Source organism: Laetiporus sulphureus, assembly GCF_001632365.1.
Source record: "Laetiporus sulphureus 93-53 unplaced genomic scaffold LAESUscaffold_51, whole genome shotgun sequence".
Classification (NCBI taxonomy): Eukaryota; Fungi; Basidiomycota; class Agaricomycetes; order Polyporales; family Laetiporaceae; genus Laetiporus; species Laetiporus sulphureus.
The window spans coordinates 69,625-96,044 of NW_024468560.1; the positions used below are offsets into that span (position 1 = coordinate 69,625).

Below are 26,420 nucleotides of genomic sequence, written 5' to 3' on the forward strand. Positions count from 1 at the left end.
GGGTTAGCGAACTCAAATGCGGTAGGCATGCCTCTTGATCCGAATATTCCCCTCGAGAAGGAGGAAATTGGGATCGATGACGTGCAAAACCGTAGCAACGGATATGCATCACTCATCGGATCTCTAATGTATGCTGCTGTGGCAACGCGCCCAGACATTGCTTATGCGGTACAACACTTAAGCTCTTTCACTGCCAATCCTGGCATGGCACATTGGACAGCCGCAAAGCGCGTCCTCAGATATTTATCTGGCACACGAGATGTCAGAATAGTATATGGTCCCAAAGAAGGGAAACCATACCTCGAACAATGTAAATTCGAGGGATATTCCGATGCCAATTTTGCCAATGATGAAGATCGAAAATCGATCTCAGGATATGTTTTCCTAGTAGGCACAGGTGCGATGACATGGAGCTCGAAGAAGCAATCCACTGTCGCATTATCTACTATGGAAGCCGAATATACGGCATTTGCTCAAGCTGCAAAAGAGACGGTATGGCTGCGAAATCTATTCAAAGAAATAGGTTTCGAACAGACCGAACCGACAATTTTGAACGGCGATAATATGAGCGCTATATCAATTGCGAAAGATCCGCAATTCCATGCGCGATCAAAGCATTTCGATATCAGACATCATTACATTCGAGAGAAAGTTAATGATGGAATTATTCAGGTAAAATATTGTCCAACAGGCGATATGACCGCGGACATCTTTACCAAGCCTCTTGCTAAGCCCAGGCATCAAAAACTAATGGGATTACTAGGGATGCCCGTCGGCTTGAGGGGGAGTGTTGGGAATGCCCGGAGGGAGCAATCCGAGAGCACCCAGTGAAGACGTTGTGGCTGGCACCACATTACGTAATATCCCAAATATGTACTTATATATAAAGTAATCCTAATTAGGGAGCTCGGCATATAAGCCCGAGCTCTCCTTGCCCCGCTCCATCATCCGCTCGCTCGTCCTCCCGGATTCTGGCGAACGCTACAAAGAGGATTACCATCGGAGGCGCTACCTATCGTCCTCATTCCATCTCGCCAAAGGATGCCAATATTGTCTTCGTCTCACCCTATCAAAAACACAAAAAAGCTGGGAGAATCATACAGATATTTTTGCATGAAAGACGGACCGCTCAAGGTAAATATGTCCAGGAAACCTTCTTGACCACTGAGTGCCTAGAAGAACTGTCAGCATCTGACGCGATCAAGGACCCATACCATCGATTTCCAATAGTCGGCGGCGAACTGTTCTATGACACATACTCTCCTCATGTCGTAGTGATCAGGCCCTCCCATGTCAAGTCTCATTGTGCAAGGACTGCTCTCAATATCTGTGGCATTGAAAAATCATGTGTGCATATCCTACCATTAGATCGGGTCAGTGCTGAAACTTGTGTCAAGCCATGGTCATGCTAACGCTTGTGCAGATGATGGATCTGGTGACAATACCATTTGAACCAGATGTCGAGATGGAAGATGACTTCATAGAGGATGGTTGGATGATTACGGATGGCGTGTTCAATGATGTGCTCTGATCAGTGAAATACAACAATTACTCTACCCGTGTAAGTCAAGCAAGTGCAAGATCGAGGGCAGAGGGAGAGGGGACAGAGGTCGACGGTTTCTCTATAGGATAACCGGCAGCAATACGCAATGCTGAACATGATATATTGAATATACATTTCAGTAGTGTACCAGCCTTCAGCAATCCCGGTGATGCCAGTGGTGCGATGGATGAACGGAGTTGCTAAATATCGGCGATGTAGTCTTCTGACTTTGTGTAAGCTGGTAGGCTGCCTCAGCTCCTGAATATTGAATGCCAGGACACAGCGTAAACATCATTACGAGCTCCACTAGAGTTCCAGAGGTAAGTGTTTCGAGCAGGCCAACTGGCATCTCGCAAGCACTAAGTGCCTGAACCCTCCACCATGTAACAATGACGAGAAGACGACGGCCGTAAATTTGTCAGTGTCAGCGATCGTCTTCTGGTCTAGACTACAAATTCCAGCATGTGCCGTAGGTTGTCGTGCTGGAGGCGTCATGTCCTGTCTGTCGTCCGGCGGCGACGTCATGCCAGAGCCTCAGAGGATGGCCCCGAAGGGGGGGGGATGAGCTCTTCAGTGCCTGACGTGCGAATTGGCCGCGCGATGGTTTGATCCGGGGCAGTTCGTCTTGCCAGAGGTATTCCGTGCCCCATCATAGTTTTTGGAGACGTTGTTGGGTGACAAAAATCCCCAATGGGTGGGACGATTCGTCGAGCACACGTGTCTTGATGGACTGCAGTTCTTCAGCTAACATATCGAGGTGATATGCACCAGCCGCTGACGAAGGCACTGCCGGCACGCTGACTCGTGTATCCACTTCGGTAGCATTGTTCGTCATTGACTGCATCATGATCGAATGAAGGGTCGCCGGACTAGTGGACGTGCTGAATGCTGGATTGGTGGATGCATTGAGCAGAAGAGCTGGCTCCGGGACCATCTGTAGAGGTACCGGCAAATCGTTGGCTTCTCGAGCTTGAATTCATGCCCGTCTGTGGGTGTCTATGGATGCCCAAAAATGTGAGAGGGTCGACACTATTTGTATAGCAAGTTACATGAGGTCTATGTCGAAAGATGAATTAGAATTAACATAATGATACCATATGAAGGAGATTAAAAAGATCCTCCAGGGTCTAGCCAGCCTGAAGATCGTCAGCGCGGATATCGTCGAGGTCGCACCAGGTAAGTGCCTGTCGTGTGTATAGACTTCGAACCCCAGCTCAATAGTGCTTATCGTGTGGAGGATACGACACGCAGGGTTAGTGTAATGAAATTATCTTTGGCTATGGGTGATCACTTACAATTCATTTTTTCAGACGAAATCACACAGATTACCACTGCGAACATCAGATCGGAGATACTCCCTTTAATGGCGAAGAGTCCGCTGGTTGCCTAAAGCTGTAGATAGTACAGATATTATAGATGCGAATAATTATGCACTCACGGTGCAGAGCATACTCAACAGACTGTCCGCTAGAAATATTCTCGAGCAGTATATTAAGAAGTACGGTCATGCAAATACGTCCAGTAGCGTTGGTCCCACGAGCTCTGTGACACGCATAGTGGTCTTGTTGAGGCTCTCGTACATAGTAGCTGCTAATTTCCCTCGAGCAGGGTCATGCTGGAATGGTGCCGTGAGTGAGACACCTCCGAGGAGCTCGGAGGACATGCAGGCGCCTAATGTAGTAACGGGCGCTAACGACGGCTAGAGCCACATGTTGTGGCCTGTGGCGGGACTCATGATGCGGTGGTCAACTTTGCAACGCTGCCGTTCCCGCGTCCGCTCAGGCTCGGATGTGCGCTTTACACATCACCGCTGCCGAAGCTCAGATGCTTAAATACACCTCTGATTTGCACGCAGGCTTCCCCACTTATCCACACCCACCATCCAAACTTTCACACATCTCGCCATGCCTTCCACCAACCACCCTTCTTGTCGTGCTTCCCCTCCGCACAGCTCCCTCGCTTCGAGCAGGTCCTCGTTGTCTTCCTCCTCTAGTTGATCACCGAACTGAACCCCCAAGCAAATGTGATCCTCTGCGGACGTCATAGCATCGGATGGGTGCTCGCTACGTTCACACACCCGGAGGCGTTCCTCCCAGTCCAGTGGACGTTGCGTCCGGTTCTCTGAGGAGCTGGAGCATAATTCACCCCAGACTTACCAGCTTTCCGCCCGTCCGGAACCGCGGCATAATCCCAGGATTTTGAGGCCATCTGAATATTACTCCGAAATCGCTAGATGAAGCGCTCTCCGACGGAGCATCCCAATGGCGTCTCCTCCTCACCAAATCTCTCCTGACATTCACCCGCGCGTTCAATTTGAAGGAAGCGGAGATTCAGAGGACACTCTCTATGACCCAGAAAATGGGACCCAGGCATATGAGGCCCGAAGCGTACTATGCATCCTAATCCTCGGTCCCGGATCTCTTTAGCGGGCTCGTCACATCGGCACTCCCTGGAGAGAGGGCGTATGCACCCGACGCTAGGCTGCGCGATCGCCGTCGTGAGCTTTGGGAAGCTCATGCGCCAGTCGTTCGTGGTATGTTCGGCAGTGTCGGCACGCATGATGGCCAAGACCGCATGCTTGACCCAGACGATCCGGACGTCACGGGCATTCGCAAAGAGCGCCTCAACGATCTTTACCACGATGAGAAGCAGAAGTTGTGCTTGATGTCGTACAGGGAGCGGCTCAAGTACCTCGTGCTAGGGTCGTGTTCAACAAGACCAGTATGTCTCGTATTCCTGCTGCTACATGCTAGTGCTGATCTTTTCTGCAGCGGTCGGACATCGGCAGAACTTTATATTGACCCTCGCCAAGGCCCTGATCAGGTACGACGCACTGTCTCACCGTATTGAGTCTCAATTGCTCTCGGCTGGGAAAATTCTTGGTCTCAAATGTCTGAGGACAGAAGTCATCCTCGTGCCGACTATATGTTTCCGGGACATTCTCTTACCCATGCCCCCCCCTCGACTCCGTGCTCACCAAAGAGCCTGGCAGCTTCGAGATGCTGAAGATTCGCTGAAAGAAAGGCCGTTCGGTCCCTGAATGTGCGAACTGCGGAGAATGGGTCAATTTGGCCGTCGACGTCGCCGTGTAGATAGAAGCCGCATTAGGCACCTGAGCCAGAAGAACAAAGACACTCACAGTCGATTTTGACTTTCTAACCTGGAGTCAGCAGAACGTAGTATGTGCTTCCTGAGGTGCGACTCCCACACTCGCTTTGGTCGTTACTGGGTGACGAGTTGTGCGATGGCCGTGAGCGCGGACGCGGATCTGCTGGCACGTATATGACACTCGTCGCAGGGGTGTGAGCATCACAGCTCACGCTACAGCCGCTACTGTAGCAGCTATTCTGCCATACGGAACTAGTGCAGGCTCCTCAGCGATAGCTGGGAAAGAGTGGATGGAGTGGTGCGGGGGGGGGGGGCTGCCGTACCGAGGCCGGTGGGATCGCTGGGGAACAGGTGCAGAATGACTGTATGCAATTGTAGGTGCCTCGCGAGAGCGAGGGGCCTGGGTGGCTGGTGGAAGTACACAATCGCAGGAGGGCTGTAGTGTGACTAAGAATGCTTCGATGAAGGGGCATAGACAATTGCTGGCGGGTGATATGCATAGGGTAACTGAGATTGTGCTGCTACGGAGCGTGCGCTAGAGACATAGGAGGTTGGCAGAACATGTGGGTGGAAGGGAGACTGTGAGTGAGAATAGACCATCGGTAGCAGACTGACCGGGAGAGGGACCCGTGTCTGATCGAAAGCGCGCACTGGCGATGGTGCAACCACACCTTGCTGGGAGCCATTGTGAGACGGCGAACACGACGCCCCTGGAGCGCATTCGGAATTTGCTGCAGCAGAGGAGGAGGTTCGCCCTGCAGTGACAACGACCCTAGTGCACCTGCTGGAGATTGCGAATGCGATCTAGAATCAGACGGGAGTTGTGAGACGGGCTTTGCGCTGCCTGTGAGCCTTCGCGCCGTGGGCTGCTGAGCCTCGCTCTCCTGACAGGATGGAAGAATCAAAATATTTTCTGGAGAGTGAAGAGGTGTATAGGGATCCTCTCCTTGCGGTGGATTGGAAGGATGACTCACGTCATATGAAAGGGATTGCGTGAAGGGTACCTGGGTCTTTGACATTTTGCTCTGGTGGTCCTGTACATGCGAACCCGATTTCGAACGTCTATGTGCGACAACATATTCCTTTGATCCTATCCGCGAGTGAGAGCCTTCGTAGTTCATAGATATGGATATATCTGGCTTGCCACCCCCGTAGTGTAAGACCATCCGTGGTGGCAACCAGTGACTGCTTTCGTCGCCAGAATCCGGCCCATAGCTAGGCACGTCCGAGTCATCGAGGATAGACGGTGGATGTGACGGTGAAAGGAACTCTGCACTCACACCGTTTGGCAAGTGTGCATTGGCCCATCAAGCAGGGTGTTCCTGGGCAGTCAGGTACCCCCAAACAGTGTCTGAAGAAGTGGTGCATTCGGGCATGGCAGAGAGCACACTGGGAGTGGTCCCGGCGGTTGGGCGATGTCAACAGACAGAAGAGAAGAAGGCATCTGCTCCGCAGGGTACTCTATATTGTTCACAGTAAACGGACCGCGACGGCCATCTGGAACGGGCATTACCATGGCGTAGTTATCGGAATGTCCGAATGACCTGACTACAATCTCCTTCACGAGCATTTTCGCGGCAGCCTCGAGAGACTTTGCTCTCTCAGAGGAAGCCTCCATGATAGCAGCGGGCGACACGGGCGTCTGTATGAATATCAATGCTGCGCTGCTGCCTATATTGCTACTGGCTGACCTGGAGGCCTCAATGGTGTGCAGAGCGGCAACAGACGGGCATGATGGAACTGGGCCTGTAACAAGGTCAGACCGAGCGGCAGATATGATAGCGGCAGTGTCCATGGCCGCGAGTATGCAGTTGCATCATCATCATCCATCCATCCATCGTCCTCGTCGGAATCAGAGGGAGAGGTGGTGGTAATGGGCAGCATTTCATGTGGAAGAAGAAGCGAGAAATACGAGAGACTCCTGATGCAGAACCTGCCCTGACATGACCCGTAGTTCCGGGGACGGATCTCCGTAGTCATTGAGAAGCAGGAGGCAGCCAGGAGGATGAGACAAGTATACAAGATGAGGGAAAAGTAGGGCCGCATCCAGAATGACTCACGGAGAGTCACGTGACCACAGATTACGATGTGGGGCCGCCAGGCGACAGATCGGCTACCAATTTTTTGGAAAAATATGCCTAAACACCTGTCGGCAGCCAATTGCTGCCCAGCCCTTGCGATTGCGTAAAGCAATCACAGCAGAACGTGCAATTTGATGATGCGTGCCCATGTCTCGCGGCAGCCATACGGCTTTGTTGGCTCTCTTGAACACTATATTTGCAACAGTGGTCAGCGAGGACATGAAAAGCCATCCAACAGCAGTGCGACAATCAGTGTGTCGAGGCGAAAATAGCCGTGGTTGTGACGGAAGTCGACGTCAAACTATCGTAAAATGAAAATGGCCACCTTTGTGATGCGGCTCCCACTGAGTGAGCCTGCACTTTTTTTCTTTTTTTTTTATTTACAATTTGTATACCGCCGAAGGCGGTCGATGGTGTGTGTACAGGGAGATGCCTACGGCAGACTGGACGCATCCAGGGACGAATACAAGGCGCGCGCATCAAGTGCAGTGAGCCTGCACTGTGCAAGGAAAGTAAGCATATTCGTGTCCTTTACGCAACTATCGCGATCACGTGGGCGTGCACAGGCGACGACTTGCTCCCCGTCCCCCCAGCCTCGTCGGTACATTCTGCTCCCTGTCCACCACACCTGCACCTAACGGCATTGACAAAGCGATGCTGAAGCACGTGCTAGATGCCGAAAATGCTTCCTTGACCGAGACGCCACAGTCCAAGAGCTCCGCGACCTCACACGAGCAGCCCCGAGCGGGATCTACCACTCATATCTTCACCACTCAGCTTCGCTCATTAAGCAGCACTCTGTGGACATACCCTACGCCATCAGATTCGCCATCGAATCTGTTCAGTTTCAAACACTCGCTCGTCGCGCTTACCATCCCCCAGCTGACCCGCTTTGGCCAACATCTTGCTCTACACTTCCAGCTTGTGTATGATCCTCCTAGAAATGAAGCAGATAGGACACTGAAGAACCAGCTTCACAATGTCTATCGTATCGTGCAGGTCCCGAAGAGCTACACTCTGCGCCACATCCATCATCTCATCTTGTTCCTCTTCGCAACTGATACATGGTTGGATGTACCGCCGACAGCCAAGGCACTGACGAAGCGGAATCGAAGCAGGCAACTTATCGACATGAAGAGAGTTGCAGGCAAAGGGCTTGTGGGGAAGGGAGCACGGCGAGACACAGCACAGGGGATATGGCGGGGAAGGTCTGGTACGCCAGATTATTCATTTGCCTTCCACCCGGCCGTCACTTCTGCGGTTCCGGAAGGCTGGATCAGACACGTCTTCGAGATACGCGGTGGTATTCAGTTCTCCGGCTCGAATGAGCGACCCAGGATCAAGCCGAACACCGGACGGGTCCGCAAACGAGCGTCGAGCGTACGAGAACAAATACTGTTCCGAGACCTCTATGATAAAGAGTGTGCTGCACTGTACCCAGAGGAAAGCTTTGCTTTCTCGAGTGCCAGCAGCGACCTGGATGTTGTATCGAGCGTGGATGAGACCGGGTTCGAAGATGACGCCTGTGGGACTGCAGGATGGATGTGGGAACCGGAAGATGACTACACTCTAGATAAAGTATGGTGCGGTTCTGTCCAACTTGGACTGCAGGAAGGCATCATATATGTACGTAAGCTCTCGTAGCCATGTCTCATCACATTGTGTTGACTTGCATCCGTAGCGCCGTCTACCAGGCATTTCAGTACAGATTACCATCAACAGGACGAATATTCCGGTGCATAGAGGACGGGGCAACCAGCCTTATGTGTTTAAGTGGCGCGGCAGCTCGCGAGGCGTGATCCGCATAGCCGCATGTGGACGCAAATAGGATGGCACCCGAGGAAAGCAAGGAAAGGACACCAACTTGATGTACCTCACAAATGAAGTGTTCGAGGACGAAATGGAGAACGAAGAGGAACGTCTCCAGAAGTGGCATGACCCCAACACATTCGCCCGCTTCCTGGAGCACGAGTCGGCGCGGGAGATTACGTCTCGAAAATCCTCTGCCGCGCCTGCGCTAGGATTGGAGGACTCACCCGTGCTCCCGGAACAGCTCGAAACGACTATGTCTCCCTTTTTTCCATCCTCACCGTTGATTTCGAGTGAAGCCACGTTGCCCCAGCTCTCTTTCGCCTCTCTCGCCTCGCAGTCCGACTACTCGTCTGTGTCGTCATACCCATCCCGCCACTCCTCTTCGGTCTCCCTTTCAGATTTCCTCCTGGCGTCGCTGCCGGGGATCACGCCTGCCCCGGCAAATCCTATACTCGTGTGTCGTGTGGCGCAGCAGCATCTTCATTTCGAGCGGCTCGCGAAGGATGGACTCCGACCCATGTTGATCAACGGGCGGCGTGTCAAGGAAGATGACAGCAATAACAATGACGATGCCGACGACAAGGATGAGAAGGGAGTTTCTGATCTCAAGCCGCATAGAAAGTCGCCGGGCATTGTGAGAAATGACAAGGAGGGAGGCGAAGCCAAGAATCGTAGCCCACTTAAGGGACATCCGAGATACGTGAAACAGGGACGAATTGAAAATCGGAACGTGGACTCTAAGAAATAAATATGAGATACCCCAGGATCTATTGTGCTACGGAATAGGAAATATGGATAGGATCATCATTGTACTACGAAACATATATAGTCGCTTATATGATATGGAAGGTATATCACCGTTTTTACGCGTCTCCGCGGATCATTCGAACCTGGGTGCGTGTATGCAAGACTGGATGAAATGAACATTAACAGTTGCCATAAATATGATGAGTATCCAGAGAAATACATGTGTCATTGACCAAAGAACATCACAAGCTAAAGAAAGTCCGACTATCTCAAACCTTTAGGACATCTTTGAACCAGTTCCCTAGCCCTGCCTTCCACCGGAACTGCTCTGGAAGAAGTTGAAATGCCTATTAGTATGCCTAGCAGGACGAGGTGGAGGCAAGCTAATGATGCAGGAGCATCAGAACCAGGAAGTGTGGGATAAGAGGCTGCACTTACTTGAACAACTCATCGTCATGAATGAATGAATATTCTGCGCCTCTACGAAGATCTTCTAGTTCGACCGGATGCAGTCGTCGGAGCCACTCTGGATTGTAAGTATTACCTGGCAATCCAGGCACTGGGCGACGGCTGCTATAATCCTGTGGACGAGCAGAGTTAGGCAGGATAGCAGTTCGTACACGTGGAGGGGCGCCGCGGTCATCCTCCTGCAAATAAAATTTCGAGAAACGGTATGTAGTGTCGAAAACTCGCAACCAGCTATTGAGTGCTGGGCTCCTCCACGGCATAATTGATATGCAATACTGTCGCACTCCCAAACCCATATCGACGGGGTCGGGCTCGTCAGAGCTCATACCATCCGGTCTGAGGTCTCGCAGGATGTTCACATGCTTCCGCAGTTGAGCAGTATTTACAGCGATTTTGAGCCGTTGTTGAAAGAGCTGGCCATCATACTACATGAGAATGCAAGCGTAGACCAGAAAAGAAAAGCTCACAGTATGTCTTCGCTGGTCCTTCGCATGGTTGTGCGTACTCCGGCTAATTTCTGCGTCCGTCTGCCTTTGCCGTTCGTAACGCCTTTTTAGTGTCCTGAAATGGGCAATGAATGCTCTCTCAATCTTGATCTCGCTTCGACACTGATATACTTCCGCCGCGATGAAGTCCTTCACGAAAACCTTGGCTACAGACTTGTTCCAAGGAGTTGCCGCTGTCGCATTGAGGTCCATACGAAAGCGTTCTGGACTACAGCAACGGCTGACACTGTCCCATGCTCGGATATCTTCCGGAGACACTATACACGCTTCATCAATGGGCGAATTTCGATTCTCACACCTCATGAGAATCCTGGAATGCTCTCTGACCTCCTCCTAAAGATGATACATTGTTCAGTAGTTATGGGATGCATGAATGCAATGATACGCACGGCAAGCCGATTTTCCACGACAGATCGATGTTTGGTGAATCCGGCTTTTCGTCGGCGAAGAGGAGAGGGTCCTGGATCATCGCTCTCATCATCTCCGTCGTCTCCACCATCGACGTTCATATCATCGGAGGGTCTACGCCCACTCCGTGGCACTGAGGACGAGGGATTCGCAATCTGGAGCGACAACGCTCGTACTTCTTGTACTAATTCGGCTACTGCACCTGTGAGGGATTGAATGTCACCTCGAGTCGCAGCTGGGGGCTATGCAAGTGTGAATGCGGACTGTCAGTGTAGAAAAAAATACAAGGGCTTACGGCGCTTTCACCATCTCGCTCTGACTCTGGATCTGGTAAGCGCCCAGGTGTTAGATGAGACGCTGGTGTTGTGTGTGTCTCGGGTGGTAAAGAATGTCTCGGAGGCGATGTTGCATGGGTGATCCTTCCATCAGAAAGTCCCATCTGAACACCAGGAGAAGAAGCTTGCATTCTCCACAGTGAGGAGATCCGCGACGGAGGCATCAAATTTGAGTTATGAGAACGACTCCAGTGGTCGATCTTATGATGAGATGCTGTAGATCGTGCACTCTGTGATCTTGGAGAGGATAGAGAAGCCAGCTCATGCTGCCGTAGATTAGGATTCGCGCCAGTTGTTTCCGTGGATGAAGAATATACGCCACGAGCTGAGGAAGAGGCATCGAAATGATGAGTTCCAGATCGGTCATCACCGAGCCTTGTAACTTCAAGAAATGCCTGCTCGTCGAAGGGTCCCTGCCCGCGATGCGCCCGTTGATGGTGGCTCCGATGACTTGGACTAGCAATCTCTGAGCTTGTGGTGACTTGCCTCACGTCAGCATTAGTGCGGTTCATAGCAGTCTCTTTGATTTGAGGATAGTGGAGATGGGAAGACGGTGACGCAGAGGTAGGACCACCATTGGAGAGTGCAGCTGTCTCGAAGTTGAATAGAGATGAAGTATTATTTGGGATCGAACGTGCGTCCTCATGCCTAGGGATCGGCGAAAGTGAGGGATTCGAGAATACTAGATCATCCTCATCAGCCGATAAACGACGGAGGCCGAAAAGATGGTCAATGTTGGTAGCAGTGTCTGTTTCCATCTCCAAATGTTGTGAGTCTCATGGGACGGGTAGAGCATGTGTTAGCACTGATAAATATACCTCCATTTGACCTGAAGAGTCCTGTGTTCTGTCATACACTGTGTGCGGACATGAGAGAAGCCTCCTCGATGATTCTACGGGCACTTGTTCACCGACAATTCTAGCATTACTGAGCCTGTGTAGCGAATGACCATGTGACGGGTTGCTTTCGGAGGAGCCTTCATCGAGACCACTGGGTGGCAGAGCAACAATCGTGCGAGTGCCAGCTATCATGCTCGATATCTGCCCTGCTTCACGCCCCTCCATGCTTTGTAGAGTCCCAGAAGGAGTTGACGAAGTATCAAAGGAAGTGATAGCAGCTGTGCAGATTTCATCCAACGTTCTACGACTGGCTTTGATACTAGGATCGTGTCGGTTGCGTAGAATTGCAACTGCAAGATCCTGTGCACTTGGATGGGTGTCTTCTGCATCCGTTCTTCGGAAAGGCGATGATGGGTGATCAGCATTTGACAGTTCCCGAGAATTGCTAGAATGCAGAACTGTTCCAGCCCCTCTGCTCTGCAAAGTAGTCGCCAGTCCGACTACCTCAACGCTCGCTGTAGAACGTGCCAAGTTGAAGGCGGACACTGGCAGTGGACAGGATCCAATCACAGATGTAGGCAGATGCGTATGCTGAGCAGGATGAACCACATGCGGTGACGAAGCACTAGCATCGACAAAGGGTAAGTGACACATAACGGACACTCCGTTTCCAGCAAATTGCGCAGAAGAGACCGCCAAACTTTCAGCAGGGGGTGCCGGTGCACTACCGCTGGAAGGTTCTCGATGTGGCACTTGCACTAGCATGTTGTCTGAAGACGGGGCAGCTGGCATACGAAATGTAAAATCGAATGTCGGCCTCACCGCGCTGATTGAGATACCCCCTTCGCGACGGCCCTGGAGGTTAGCTCCAGGTTTTTCATCGGTGTCAGGGAGTCCGGAAGTGCCTGGGACAATACGTGCAGCAGCCATTGCTCGTGACACTGGGGAGCTATGATGTCGGGCAGACTGTAGTACGCGTCTTTTCTTCAAAGAACCCTCAGTGGGATGAAACGTTGTCGTGCGCACACCGTCTGTTGGACCCGCAGCTCGTCTTGTGACTTCCATTTCAGTGGATGTTGATGCCGTAGACGTCGATGTCTCAGGCGGTTGAGTAGCGAAGAGCACCTCCTCTGGATGTAAAGTTTCGAAGGGGGGTGCAGGCCTCTTTCTTCCTTGACAAGATGCCGAGTACCGGAGACCACCAGCCGGGTCTGCATGGCACTAAGTCCATCGTAAATTGTCAGGATAAACCACTGACCATCAGGGCCGCCGGGACTACCGAAGACTCTCCATGAACCAGATAAGCCTATTTCTCGCTCTCTGGTCAGCCAGCGTTCTTTTAGCCACTTTGACGGGGAAACATACCACGATAGGGCCTTGCTGGTATTTCGACACCCATATTGCCTTCACTTGGTCCTACCGTGCCGTCGCTCTGGTCTAATGTAGTCGAGTATACTTAGGTGGTTTTCAATACCTTTCGGGAGATGGAAGCTAACCTGAGCTCTCGTTTGAGCTGTTGTTGATCGATTCTCTTGCAGAATGGAATCCTTCATCAGACATATCAGATTCTGGGCCACTGGAAGGTCCTGAAGCTATGGTTCCGATATTGCTGGACATGGAGGATGGACTACTGTGTGAAGAGCACCTGATGAACTTGGCCTTCAATTATTTGTGCTGTCACTAACCTAGCAATCTGCGCAAACGACACTCTAGGGCTGGTACCAGTAATAGATATCGATCAAGGCTTGAGATGGTGCATGTGATGCACGAGGCTGACAGCAGTAGTGCACCTGACGATCTCACCATGCTCCATGGTCTATAAGTGGAGTTCCAACGGCGAAGCCAAGCTGTGAGAAGACTGCTAGCAAGACGGACTTCAGAGGGAGTGAGCGTAGGCCATGAGTCTGATCTGTCGGAATGCCGCAATAACTTCACATTGCAGGACTGTCCGCGCGTGCTGCATCATACGCCAGTCGGATCTAGTGTAAGGTGCGTATAGAATCGTATGGGCTTTGAAATACCTGGCCGCAGTACACGAGCCGTCACACATTACATTGCTGAGAGTGTCCTTGCAGCTGTGTGGGAAAAGTGGACTTTGTGAAGTACACTTTCACCGGTTTCATGCCCATCGTAGGAGAGCATGAGTGATGCACACCCGTTCGAACAATCGCACTCACCCGATCACGCGTATTCTCATGGCTAGGGCTTTCATGACAGGAATTCAACTTCTCAACGGGGTTTCCAAAAGAGGTGAAGGAGAGCCGAGCTGCATGTACTCTCGATCAGTTAGCACCTGTTATGTAGTCCTCATACTGATTATCCAAAGTGTCTCTTCCGGCCACCTCCGTGTATGAATATGAATAGTCCACAAATTTCATCTCACACTACGCTCGGACCATGTGGGTCACTTATTGTAGGCAGCGTGGCCGTGCTGTGTTCTGTGCTTGTTACTGCTGAGCACCGCGCATAGAGCGGCGTCAGCCCCATGGTTCTCCGCCGACCGAAGTGAACCTTGAGCCTTACGTGCGCCATACGACAGAGTACCCTAGAATGTCGATGACTAGGCCAAAGTGTCACAAGCTCACCTGGTGAAACTGCCCATGGGTCAATTGCAATTGTTCACTGGATCACTGCCACCTCCGTGCCTCGTTTTATGACGCCGCCCACCTTCCTATCCCGGGCAAGCAGACCGACACGTCAGACCGCCTCCCAATTGTGAGTCACCTTTCCTCTGCCCAGTTCAGCATCAGCTATGCTGGGCTCCGTACCTTCTGGGTAGTATTGCACCCGGATAGACTGAGATAAAATGTATAAATAAACTGTTCCTGGATGTGATCTGCAACTGCATTGCTATCATGTTCGAGTGGTGTGCGGATAGTACTATGACTCACCGGTATCTCCGCCATTCTGACGCTCTCCTTGTTTCTGTGTCGATGGTCAGCGCATCACATGGAACACGCGATAATCAGCAAATCCTCAAATGCGAGCTTGACGGTGTAGCACCGAGGTTCCAGAAAGAAGTTGAGATAAACGTCGATATCACCGACGTGTCTGTGTACAATTGATCTGGTATATTCAGAATGATACAGATCGAAAGATTATCTGAGAAGTGAAGTCAATGTACTGCATAAAAAGGATTCATTGAGATAATTGATCATAGTCGAGACCTACCAAGAAAAAACATAACAATAGACTCAACAATCAAACAGACGAAAGTTTTGAGCTACATGACGTTGACTGGAATCAAGAATGATCGAAAAATGTCCTATGCATCATCCGTCATGATCGCAAATAATTGCTGTTCATTGATCTCTCCGTCCTGGTCGAGTCCGAACTCGTCAATGATGGCTTGCCTAAATGCATAGCACAATATCAGCCACCACGTCTCAGAAGCGATGACAAGGGATGTACAGTTTATCATCTTCCAACCGGTCACCAATTTCCTTCGCCACCCTCCTCGGGTTTCTTAGGCTGATCTTGCCGTTGTTGTCATCATCGAAAAGCTGAAACGAGCGGCGGATCTCTTCTATGGGATCACGGGTCAGTATGCGCTCGCTCACTGCAGAACGGAGCAAGAATGATGTCATCGAGGGGTAAATAGTGGAAAGGAATTGAATGACGTGGAACGCGTAAAGCATGCACTCACTGATTTTCGCGAAGTTTTCGAAGTCCATCAGTCCGTGTCCTGTCCTGTCATGATCTCGCAGGATCTTCAGCACCTCCGCTTTCTTCAAGTCGAACCCTAACGCACACATAGCGCTTGATCACAGCGAACCGCTTTTGAGCTCGTGGTAGTCGACGCAGCCATCCTTGTCCATGTCGAAGAGCTTGAACGCCTCTTTGATCTCCTGCTTTTGCTCATCGATGAGCGCAAGGACGCGTGTGTGCGTCGCTTGGCCTTTTATGCCGCAGAAATCGGGTACATGTGTGACGGTGGAAAGAGTGTTGTGGGGAGGCAGCGCTAAGGGCGAGGACGACGCGTGATAACAAGTTGAACGCGCGACGCGTCCATCACGTCACGCCGAGCGGTGGCGGGCCAAGCGGGAGTGTCATGATAAGATAGGTCGCTTGTCGTTTTGGAGTCGTCTAGCCAGCAGCCAGTGCATAACACGACCCAGCTCATCCGTGCCTTGTATCTGCTCTGTTTTCACGCATGTCCGCGCTCGACGACACCATGGCCATTGAGATCGCATCTCTTCCCGTCCCCGCCACCGCTGATGCCTCCAAGCTCGCTGGCTTTGGCATAGAGGTCAAGGGCATCAACCCCAGCGAGTTGACCCCCGAACCGTTGAAGCGGATCGAGCAGCTTCCCTACAATGTTCGGCTCGTTGCTTGTCCCCTTTCTTCCATGTGGGTGACTGATATCTGCCACGCACTCAGCATGATGTTTTGCTCTTCCGCGATGTGGACCTCACACCTGAGCACTGAGCAGCAGTACAGGCTCACAAATGCCAGTCCATCTGTATCCGTGTTTTGCACAGTACAATAGCAAATGAACATTGGCAGGCCTTTGATCCGACCTCGGAGAGCTATGGACGCGGAAATAACAAAACGGAGAAAACCAAGAAGTCTATCCTACATCCGGATCTCAAGACCATCCCTCGCCAGCCCCAGGTCCAGCTCATCAGGTATGGCACTGTCTACAACCACGAGGGCCTCCTGGAGGCAATGCTCAAGCATCCCTCTCACACTACCTTCCACAAGATGCAGGTTTCGCGCGAGGAGGAGGAGAAGGCTACACGCGCTTCTACCGCTGGCACATCGACGCGGCGCTGTACGACCTGTCCCTGCCAAAGGTGACCACGCTGTATGGGATCAAGGTGCCCAACGGCGATCAGCAGATCTGTCGGTACGACGAGGGCACGGGCGACGAGCTGGAGGTCCCGTTGGGTACGACGGTGTTCGTGTCTAGCAAGGTCATGTTCGATCTCCTTCCTCCAGAGCTGAAGAGCCTGGCAGTGCGAAGCAAGGTCAAGTATGTGCACCCCTACGTGTTGATAGCCCCAACGCACGCAATCTCCGCCGGGCTTAGTATAGAAATGGAAGGACTCGAGCTTCCTTTGGACCAGCTTCCTCCTTGGGAAGAATCGCGGAGGAGAACACTCCCTCTTGTATGACATCAAACATCATTCGGTGCCAAGATAGATTGCTGAAAACTTCTTTAGTTTTGGAGGAACCCCGTTACAGGCAGTCTGCACTTCGAAGCCCACCCCTGCGGAGCTGCGGAACTACTTGTCGATCCTCTTTCTGAGGGCACGAACCACGAGGGTGTACTATACCCAGATGGTGTGCACATCACCGACCTAGGCACAGTCCATTGCTCTATAAAATGTGCTCTATAAAATGCAGAGGCCTGCTATCGCGCCTTCGGTGAGTGCTTCTAGCAGAATTACTCGAGAAGGACAACCGCCTCTGATATCATCGTTCCTTCTAAAGTCAGCTTGTATATCCACATGACTGGTGAGCGTCACCTGAAATAGACTCCTCGCATCCGCTGATGGGCATCGTTCAGGAATGAGCACGATCTCGTCGTCTTCCACAACCGCAGAATCTTGCATTCGGTTGTCGGTGCGTTCAAGCCACACCAGGTGCGGGCGTTCCATCAGTGCAACTTGGCTGCTTCGGACGACCCTGCTGGGCCCACACCGGAGGACGTCAAGAAATATGCCTGAGCATTCACCCTAAAATCATGTTCAAAAATATAAATATGATAATTCCTCCCCTTCAGTCAGAAACGCATTGCTCGCATCTCATTAGATCAGATGCACTCCTCCCTCGTGACGGCGAGCGGCAGCGAGCGGTGTGCTCCGAGCAAGGGACCCGGCCGCGGCCACGCGGCGCTTTTCGAGTAAGCAAGACTGGCCAATCTTGTATCGTAAGCCGGCTTCAGTTCAACCGTAGTCTACATCATAGTCGGAGTTTCAAACTGCTGTGCCGAACGCCTGCGCGCGTCTCCCCTCCTCGCAGTCGAGCTCGACCACATCTCGCCATGTCCAACCCAATGAAAGCCTCGACGTCTTCAGCGCCCGTCGCCCACAACGCCCTCCCGCCTCCCTCTACCGCCTCTGCATCGCGCTCGTCTCGTTAGCGCCTCACTCGCACATTAAAGGTCTTGGCCTCACTCTCGAGGGTTTTGCGAATGCTGATGCCGCAGGGTTCATCGGACAGACGACCGCACGTGAAGGAAGTCGTTTTTAGATTGATTTCGAGACATGGGCAAATGAGCAGTCGGTAACACGCCATCTATAGGCCTGCGGCATGGTCGTCGAGCTCGTCAAGTCGCGTAAGTTCTCTGGACGCGCTCTCCTGCTCGTCGGTGCGCCGGGTACGGGAAAAACTGCACTCGCCCTTGCCATCTCGCAAGAACTTGGTGTGAAGGTCCCATTCTGTCCTATGGTTGGCTCGGAAGTGTACAGCACGGAAGTCAATAAGACGGAGGTTCTCACAGAAGCATTCCATCACGCTATAGGCGCGTCTCCTCTCGTCTATGGCTCATTACCATTTCTCACATGCTTGACCACCAGGCTCGCGGATAAAGGAAACAAAAGAGGTATATGAGGGTGAAGTGACGGAGCTCTCACCGGCGGAGTATGAAAATCCTCTGAGCAGGTACGGAAAGATCGTCTGTCGTGTCATCGTTGGGCTCAAGACAGTCAAGGGCACGAAGCAGCTGCGGCTGGACCTGAGTGAGGCTCTCCTCAAGGAGAAGATCGTGGTCGGTGATGTGATCTACGTCGAAGTAGGAACAGGTGCGGTGAAGGTACGTTCATGTCTTGATTATGTTCACCATCATCGTTGACTCTTGCTTGTAGCGGGTCGGACGCTCAGACACATATGCATCATCTTATGATCTAGAGTCGGAGACATATGTACCTTTGCCAAATAGCGAGGTGCACAAGCGCAAGGAACTCGTGCAGGACGTGATGCTCAGTGATCTCGATGCGGCAAATGCACGACCGCAGGGCGGCCAGGACATCATGAGTGTGATGGGCAGTCTCATGAAGAGCGGCAGAACAGAGGTGACGGAGAAGCTGCCCCGCGAGGTGAACAAGGTTGTCAAGAAGTATGTCGACCAAGGCGTCGCCGAGGTCATCCCGAGTGTTGTCTTCATCGACGAAGTGCGTTCTCACATGTGCTAGGTGCTGGCCCAGAAACTGATGGACCTTTCGTCAGGTACACATGCTTGATATTGAGTGCTTTACGAACCTCAATGCTCTGCTAGAGTCTCCCATGGCGCCAACAGTGATTCTCGCTACCAACCGGGGCAACTCACTCGTCCGGGGAACGATCAATATCGTGGCACCACATGGGATCCCAGTCGGCCTTCTTGATAGGCCCGTTGGCACTTCTCGGAGGCAGCGACGGACAGGATAATCGATATTAAACTACTCCTTCAATAGATGCCTCATCGTCAAAATGGACAGTCACACCCACGAAGAGATTGCAAAGGTCGTCCAACTCCGCGCTGATGTCGAAGGTCTGCAACTCGGCCCCGGCGTCCTCGACAAACTTGCACAGCGCGGCGAGACGACCTCACTTCGGTAAGTCATCCTCAATACATCTTTGCACAGTCGATTCGGACATGTCGTGGCTCATCTCGCTCGCAATAAGTACGCACTGCAGCTCCTCACACCGGCCTCGATTCTCGCAGGTTTGGCTGGCTGCAAGCAGATCGAGCTGGAGGATGTCAACGAGATGGGTTGAGCTCTTCTTGGATGCGAAGATAAGCGCGGCGGCGATCGGCACGGAGGGCAGGTTCAATGCGGATAAAATGCTGTAATGTTTGCACATGAGCGAGCGGATGGTGGTATGTAGCACCCGGTATGTGGGTAGCTTGGTGATTGGCGACGACAGCTGATTCAGCGCCGTTCTATCCGTCGCAGGCAGGGTGTGAATGCGAAGGAGCTTGAGCAAAACATTGACGAGCCTGGCATGGTCGTCTGTTTCATACATAGCAGTACTGATTCCCGATGTATTAGATCCTCAAGGCGTGCAGCATGACCCGCACGCTCAATTCAATGTGTATATAATTTTTTCTGCTAGCGCGGTCCCTGGGCATTCGACTGGTGCTGCGTATGAGCGGCTATGCCTATGTGCATGCTATGTTGTGTGTGGAAGTCGCCTTCTGGTGTGGAGTCTCGCTATGGCTGGAGGATCCGCGCCGACGGGCGAGGGTTCGGGCTTGGGGAACGCATTAGGTGTGTATTGATTTGTCTCGAGCTGTTGGTCGGGGCGATTACCTGGCCATAGATCAAGCTATTCCGAGCAACTGCGCAGTTACCTTTATACGCATTTCAGGTTCGTTTAAATCGATATACAGTGCTTATGACAATGCTCACCCGTGTGAATCGATTCGGACATGCTCAAAGCACGTAGCTCGCAATGGCCGAATGAGATCTGCCTTCATTGTGCAGGTCGCTGCCTTAGAAGGCGAACAATTGAGATTGTTCTGCCATTCGGGGCGGTTCTGCATTCATTCGTGCGGATCCAGGTTGTGTCATTGCTTCTCTGACCCCACTGAGTCTTCCTCGCATTAAATTATAGGCGCCTCAGTACTGCATCGATCGGGACACCATCAGCTACCGCCCTAGTTTCCATGACATGGCGAACGCCTGACGACCAATTCTGGCCGCCTACATGAAACAGTGACATTGTTTGAGAGCACCGACCCACCAACGTGCGAGGCACTCCATCGGTGGTGTATTCCTTCCATTCATATGGCACACAGGTGGGTGACCTCGAAGTGCTGCTGTGAGCATTCTCATAGCACCTGGCTCTGCTGACCTTGCAACAAGAAGCTTCTTTTGTGATAAATGAGGACATCGCAATCTGGATGGAAGACGTCCTGGGCGTCGAAGGGCAGTCAGCCGACCCAGTTTGACGGCGTCGATCCCACGCACTCTCCACGACTCTCCGTCGATGATGCTGGTGCCGCAGGTACCGCCCCGGCTGTGGGACTGGTGTAGTCGTGAGTGGCTGGTCGTCACGGCAGATGACTGCGCCGCGGTCATCCGGACCTGGAGCAGTGCACTGATCACGGCAATGGAGAGACACTCATCGGATTGTGATACGAGGCGTGTGGGCAATGAAATATTCTAGTGCTGACCCAGATCCGCCTCTGCCTCCTAACGTGTTCAAATGCATGTACACACGAGGGCATTTGGATTGAACTCGTGTGCCGCGACTGATCTCACGTCTGTTCATAGCGAAGGTAGCCCAGGCTCGCCACGTATCGCATGATCTGTTCAGGATCACATCAAGAACCTTTTCGAATGACATAGGTACTGTACATGCTCGTCTTGGCGACCAGCGAGGCATGCAGAGACATCGTACAACATTTTCATATCAGGGCCTAAACTCTGACCAAGGTCTGTGACAATGTGTTTTGATAGTAGTTCAGAATCAAATCATGGCGGGCTCGGGCACAGTCGAACCTGCGCTTTGTCCAGGGGCGCCGCCACAGGCGAGTGCGACGTTTTATCTATCTCTGTGAACGTGGTGCCAAGGGACGGCATGGGCCACATTCGCTAGGGCTTTGCTTAGCAAGACGGAGAAGGAAGTCGCTTTCAGGCTTCTTGCGGCGGTCTATTCAGTCGAGCATCCCGGATCGGGCAGGGGGATCTTCTTCTATGTGCTAGGTGGGGCCTTTCCTCTGCAAAAGATGATAATTTGAGCACTTCTGTGCTGATTAATTGGCACACCCTACTCCGATCACGCTTGCGCTGCAGTCGTCCTCATATATATATAGCCACATAAAACGTCCTGCGTACAGGATTGCCCCTCCTTCATCCCTTCACGCGTAGATTCCCATACTTTCTCGAGGACCGCACCGGCCTCTACACCGACTCAGGCTACGACGACATCTATGACTGTCTCTTCCTGCGCGTCGGCCGCCCGAAGCTTACCGGGTCTGCGCTCACTGTCTACAACACAGGACGCCGCTCCTCGAGTCGACGCGAGTCGCGACCAATATCTATGCAGCGCACCCCGGGTATTGTACTCGAATTCGGGGCTCACGGTGTACTAGGAAAGGTCACATTCGTGGACGCGGGGGTGTCCATGCCCATGGGCCAGTATCTGAAGAAAACATCCATGTTCGGGGGGTGAGTAGATCCACGAGGACACATTTGGTACTGCTGAGGCTGATGAGATGGACCGGTATTGCTAGATCGCTATCGCGGAAGTTCCGGGTGTCCGATGGACAAGAATACAGGTGGATGTACAGAAGCAGCAGCGAACACGAGTGGTGTGTGCGTGAACCATGGCCGTCATCTGATGACGAATGCTGACGCACTGATTGAACTAGTGTGTGGACTGCAATGAGCGCATCGTCGCGCATTACGATCTGAGGCCGCCAGACAAGCCCGTTTTTAGCATGTCCGGGAACATCCTCACGATATATGAAGCATACGTTGGCCTCGCTGTCGGTACGTGCTCTTCGTTGATGACAATCTCGTGTGATACTAACGTGTACTTGCTCGTTCGCTTCATCCAGAGACCCTCGCATCTCTCACAATTATGCGCCATATCGAAGCACACAAGCTCTGAGCATGATTGAGCTTGCGAACAGAATTGTGAGATCTACGACGTTAGCGTGCTCGATCTGGTTCAAAATATGCTGCCGATGCAGCGTGATTGACACTACAATCGTTAGATATGCATTCGTACCCGTTATCATTTTCTTTTATCAAATTTTTTGACTTGTTTTTGGCGAGCGAGCTGACGGGAAGCGTTCGTATAGGTTGATTGGGAATGGAGGCAGAGATCCCAATGGTTCTGGAGGAATGATACCTAACACTGCTCCTCCGTTTGGGATGACCCGCTGGACGACGCAGACGACACAGATTACGTGTCAGTCACGCCCTACAACTACTCACACAGTCTATTCATGGACTTCAGGTATGTCGTTTATTACAGATCACCGTTAGCGTTGGAAGCCACTTCATTGCTTATGCACGCCCTTTACTCCAGGGAACCATCAACCCGCGATCTGGATGGGCGACTCTGGTCAAGCAGTCGTAGTACCGGGGATTGGCAGGGTCAAGAGCGATTTCGATGAACGCGGTATGGAGATCGTCTATGATGAGAGTGGTCGCAGTGAAGCTGTGAGCGCCAGTCATTACGCTGTGAACCTCGCCGTACCCGAGAAAGACGGTGAAGGAATATTCAAAGCTGAAATGAGTGCAGGTGAGTACCTGTTTCAACGCACTTTCGGAAACACATTGCGGCAAATGCTGCTGCTTCGCTGTCTTGAAAGCGTGAGGTACGTTCCTCGCCGAACGTGACTCGGTGTTTTTCTCTGGATCAGCATCAGCGACATGCCTAAACGCATCGCATCGTAGTCATCTCATGGCGCTCCGACGTGATGTCGGCTTTCCCTCAATTGGGATTTTTTGGCACTATACGGAAGGGCGATTAGCAAACGAGCTATCTACATGCCATGCCGCGGATCTTGTGTTAGTCTCCGCATTTATTTTCGACGCGAGTAGAAGGTGTCTTCTAGGACCCGCGTATGACCACCTTGCCGCTTGGATTAGCTACGCTGTCAAATACACCACACATTCAATTATCTTCACAACTACAGATTCTTTGTGCGATGCCTACAATCTAACCCCTTGTGCTAACAATTTCGCCTCCTCCTCAGTGTCCTCTCGCTCTTTCTCTGACAGCCAAGCGATTTGTGCCCTATGTATGGCAATGCGCCTACGTACCGCTATCAATCTTCCAAGCAGTGTTTGATATCTGTACTTGTCCTCATCCGAGGCAGGCAGTAAGCCATCTGAAAATTCTGACATCGACATTGTGCTTATGGCTTCATCCACCCTGCTGAGAGTAGGTGTAGATGGACCTGTATGGGGACAAGCGATGCTGATGCCAAGTGAGGATGGACCTGCCCCAGGTACAGCGGCCTTGATGCCCTCTGACGATGGACCTGCACCAGGTACAGCGACCTGGTTGTCCTTCGACGATGGACTGGTGTGGGGTACAGGCATCTTGACTCCCTCCGACGATGGACCAGCACAGGGTACAGTCACCTTGACACCCTCCGATGATGAAGCAGCACGTGGTACAGTCACCTTGACACCCTCCGACGATGGACCTGCACCAGGTACAGTGGCCTGGTTGCCCTCTGACAATGGACCAGCATGGGGTACAGTCACCTTGATGCCCTCCGACGATGGACCTGCACCAGATATAGCGGCCTGGTTGCCCTCTGACGATGGACCAGCACGGGGTACAGTCACCTTGACACCCTCCGATGATGAAGCAGCACGTGGTACAGTCACCTTGACACCCTCCGACGATGGACCTGCACCAGGTACAGTGGCCTGGTTGCCCTCTGACAATGGACCAGCATGGGGTACAGTCACCTTGATGCCCTCCGATGATGGACCTGCACCAGATATAGCGGCCTGGTTGCCCTCTGACGATGGACCAGCACGGGGTACAGTCATCTTGATGCCCTCCGACGATGGACCAGCACGGGGTACAGTCATTTTGAAGACCTCCGACGATGGACCTGCACCAGGTATAGCGGCCTGGTTGTCCTCCGATGATGGACCTGCGTGAGGTACAGTCACCGTGATGCCCTCTGGTGACAGACCCGCATGGGGTATAGCGGCCTGCGTGCCCTCGAACGATGAACCAGCACACGGTACAGTCACCTTGACGCCCTCCGACGATGGACCTGCACCAGGTACAGCAGCCTGGGAACCCTCCGATGATGGACCAGCATGGGGTACAGTGGCCTGCGTGCCCTCCGAGGATGGACCGGCATGGAGTGTCGTAAGTTCTGACATAGGACGTACAGCGATCTTTGCAGCAGAAGTTGTCTTGAGAGTCGTGATGTGTTTGTTATTTCTACCACGCAATGCCAAATCTTGTAGTTGGCGAATGGTATCGTCCATATCTGCATATCTAGGAGAGACATTGGCTGGTGAGGTCAGCACTGGCAACTTTAGCTCAGAATGACAATAGAACTCACGCGAAACAATGCGGCTCTTGATCAACTCCTCATCCCAAGAGCAACGCCTGTGTGCACGCTTGCAGGATTGACATGAGAAACCCTTTTTACTGCCTATCACTATGCATTCAGCCTTTCGTATGCACAAATCGCACTTCCCCTAACACAGACCTTCAGCACGCGAAAACTGAGGATGTAGCTCAAACAACGTACCAAGCCTTTGGTCACCTGTCCAAGCCATTTCGCGCGAACCTGTCTGGCTCGGTGTCTGTTCACCATGGGATTCTGTAGTGGTTGCGCTTCGTCAAGGCCCGTTGAGATTGTGGCAGGTGGAATGGCCTTGGAACTGTCCGGAATCATGTGCTGTGGGTGCTGATTGCCAAGAACGTTGCCTGGCTCCCCCGCGCGCTGTTTGCCTTTGTCTTTGAGGTCACTCGGCTCTTGAGCATGCTGTTCGTCCTTTAGGTCACTCATACTAGAGGTGCGCTGTTCATCCAGAGGGTCGCTTGTCTCTGAGACGCACTGTTCGCCTTGGAGACCACTCTGCTCCTGGTAGCGCTGTTCATCCTTCAAATCGCCAGTCTCTGCGGTGCGCCAACTGTTCACCTTCGCAAACACGTCCATCTCCTTTACGGTAGCCTCCGAATGCTGGCCCTCCAAATCTGATACGCTGGCCACATAATCATCCTGGTATGCAGAATACGGTGTGTTTGCGATTTTGGAGTACGGTTCTGCAGCATGACGAGTAACACCGTGCTCACGTGTTACACTATTATGGTGGGGAAGAAAACGTGCGAGGGAAGGTTCTGGTGAGAGTGGAAGACGTGGCGGTGAGGCAGGCAGGTTAGCCAGCCTGAATTCAGCCGGCGGGGGTGAAGACTGATGTAGCGGCTTAGGGGGATACCAAGAGGGACCAGGTGCAAATTCGAGAATGATACTGCTGTTACTTATGTCCATGTCATCTGTTTCATGCGAGCTGTCAATGCTCATATCCATCGAGTCAGAAGGAGCATTGTTAGTCACATGCGGAGCGGGCGGTGGAGGCATGGCAGATGGAGGTACGGGGGGTGGTTTGCGTTGAGCCGATCGGAGGCTGCGTCTAGACTCGGCAATCTGATGCAGTAATTTGTTCAAGGTTTGCATATCAATCTGATTAGCGGTATATGCCTTCAAGGAGGCTTCGCTGAGCCTTTCGAACCCGACCCTATTCTCTATGCCCTGGAACAAGGGAGCCGCCCACGCAAACCACGAAGGCTTTGCATGCTGAACCAAGAATCGACGAATGGTGGCAATCTCATGGTTGAATCCATCCGGCAGAGGATGAGTGGGATCTTCATAGCGGCGAAACTCGCGGGGCTTATCCTCGCACAATCCCTGCGATGAGACTCTGAGCCTTTGATAAATTGACGCTCAGCATGAGAGGCACTCACAAATATGGACAGAACATCAAACAACCACTTCGGAATGTTGTGGGGTGTCTCGCGAAGGATGGGAATCATCGCAATATACTGGGTAAGCCGTCGTCTTGCAGTGTAGTTTGCCATAACAGACAGGCTGGGCAAAGTCTGGACAGAGACCGTGGACAGACCATCAGCGGACATAGTGATGG

The 26,420-nt window shown here is 52.2% G+C and overlaps 9 protein-coding genes across 9 annotated transcripts; 5 read left to right on the top strand and 4 right to left on the bottom strand.

Moving 5' to 3' along the window:
- The first annotated feature begins 2,586 nt into the window (after window positions 1-2,586).
- LAESUDRAFT_730484 (uncharacterized protein) lies at window positions 2,587-3,091 on the top strand. The gene is given in 4 exon segments (XM_040909841.1): window positions 2,587-2,732; window positions 2,801-2,935; window positions 2,996-3,042; window positions 3,058-3,091. The coding sequence occupies 2 exon segments, from the start codon at window positions 2,641-2,643 to the stop codon at window positions 2,931-2,933; spliced, it is 225 nt and encodes a 74-aa protein (XP_040759860.1). The 5' UTR covers window positions 2,587-2,640; the 3' UTR covers window positions 2,934-2,935; window positions 2,996-3,042; window positions 3,058-3,091.
- A 2,890-nt stretch (window positions 3,092-5,981) lies between these two features.
- On the bottom strand, window positions 5,982-6,446 carry LAESUDRAFT_763063 (uncharacterized protein; the record flags this gene model as incomplete). Its single annotated transcript, XM_040913196.1, has 1 exon — window positions 5,982-6,446. One exon carries the CDS (start codon window positions 6,444-6,446, stop codon window positions 5,982-5,984), a length of 465 nt encoding a protein of 154 aa, XP_040759861.1.
- A 940-nt stretch (window positions 6,447-7,386) lies between these two features.
- On the top strand, window positions 7,387-9,292 carry LAESUDRAFT_763064 (uncharacterized protein; the record flags this gene model as incomplete). Its single annotated transcript, XM_040913197.1, has 3 exons — window positions 7,387-8,358; window positions 8,414-8,497; window positions 8,561-9,292. The coding sequence occupies 3 exons, from the start codon at window positions 7,387-7,389 to the stop codon at window positions 9,290-9,292; spliced, it is 1,788 nt and encodes a 595-aa protein (XP_040759862.1).
- A 433-nt stretch (window positions 9,293-9,725) lies between these two features.
- Window positions 9,726-10,568, bottom strand: LAESUDRAFT_662437 (uncharacterized protein; the record flags this gene model as incomplete). The annotated part of the gene is made up of 2 exons (XM_040904991.1): window positions 9,726-10,172; window positions 10,209-10,568. The coding sequence occupies 2 exons, from the start codon at window positions 10,566-10,568 to the stop codon at window positions 9,726-9,728; spliced, it is 807 nt and encodes a 268-aa protein (XP_040759863.1).
- A 4,544-nt stretch (window positions 10,569-15,112) lies between these two features.
- LAESUDRAFT_794270 (EF-hand) lies at window positions 15,113-15,773 on the bottom strand (the record flags this gene model as incomplete). Its single annotated transcript, XM_040913949.1, has 4 exons — window positions 15,113-15,200; window positions 15,259-15,406; window positions 15,494-15,589; window positions 15,623-15,773. Coding segments are annotated over 4 exons (483 nt in total), but the record flags the coding sequence as incomplete, so codon positions are not given.
- An 86-nt stretch (window positions 15,774-15,859) lies between these two features.
- Window positions 15,860-17,525, top strand: LAESUDRAFT_730485 (Clavaminate synthase-like protein). Its single transcript, XM_040909842.1, has 8 exons — window positions 15,860-16,165; window positions 16,228-16,251; window positions 16,354-16,557; window positions 16,644-16,958; window positions 17,013-17,159; window positions 17,197-17,217; window positions 17,288-17,307; window positions 17,360-17,525. The coding sequence occupies exons 1-8, from the start codon at window positions 16,001-16,003 to the stop codon at window positions 17,517-17,519; spliced, it is 1,056 nt and encodes a 351-aa protein (XP_040759865.1). The 5' UTR covers window positions 15,860-16,000; the 3' UTR covers window positions 17,520-17,525.
- A 258-nt stretch (window positions 17,526-17,783) lies between these two features.
- On the top strand, window positions 17,784-19,860 carry LAESUDRAFT_730486 (TIP49-domain-containing protein). Its single transcript, XM_040909843.1, has 10 exons — window positions 17,784-17,930; window positions 17,957-18,034; window positions 18,073-18,074; window positions 18,097-18,330; window positions 18,386-18,607; window positions 18,660-18,965; window positions 19,021-19,181; window positions 19,248-19,388; window positions 19,419-19,654; window positions 19,731-19,860. The coding sequence occupies exons 1-9, from the start codon at window positions 17,837-17,839 to the stop codon at window positions 19,549-19,551; spliced, it is 1,371 nt and encodes a 456-aa protein (XP_040759866.1). The 5' UTR covers window positions 17,784-17,836; the 3' UTR covers window positions 19,552-19,654; window positions 19,731-19,860.
- Window positions 19,861-21,801: 1,941 nt separating this feature from the next.
- LAESUDRAFT_730487 (uncharacterized protein) lies at window positions 21,802-22,274 on the top strand (the record flags this gene model as incomplete). The annotated part of the gene is made up of 3 exons (XM_040909844.1): window positions 21,802-21,950; window positions 22,016-22,101; window positions 22,158-22,274. Coding segments are annotated over exons 1-3 (241 nt in total), but the record flags the coding sequence as incomplete, so codon positions are not given.
- Window positions 22,275-22,796: 522 nt separating this feature from the next.
- LAESUDRAFT_717036 (uncharacterized protein) lies at window positions 22,797-26,412 on the bottom strand (the record flags this gene model as incomplete). Its single annotated transcript, XM_040907292.1, has 10 exons — window positions 22,797-23,019; window positions 23,057-23,146; window positions 23,473-23,550; window positions 23,596-23,695; window positions 23,738-24,757; window positions 24,833-24,925; window positions 24,983-24,998; window positions 25,025-25,542; window positions 25,573-26,185; window positions 26,242-26,412. 10 exons carry the CDS (start codon window positions 26,410-26,412, stop codon window positions 22,797-22,799), a joined length of 2,922 nt encoding a protein of 973 aa, XP_040759868.1.
- Window positions 26,413-26,420: the final 8 nt, after the last annotated feature.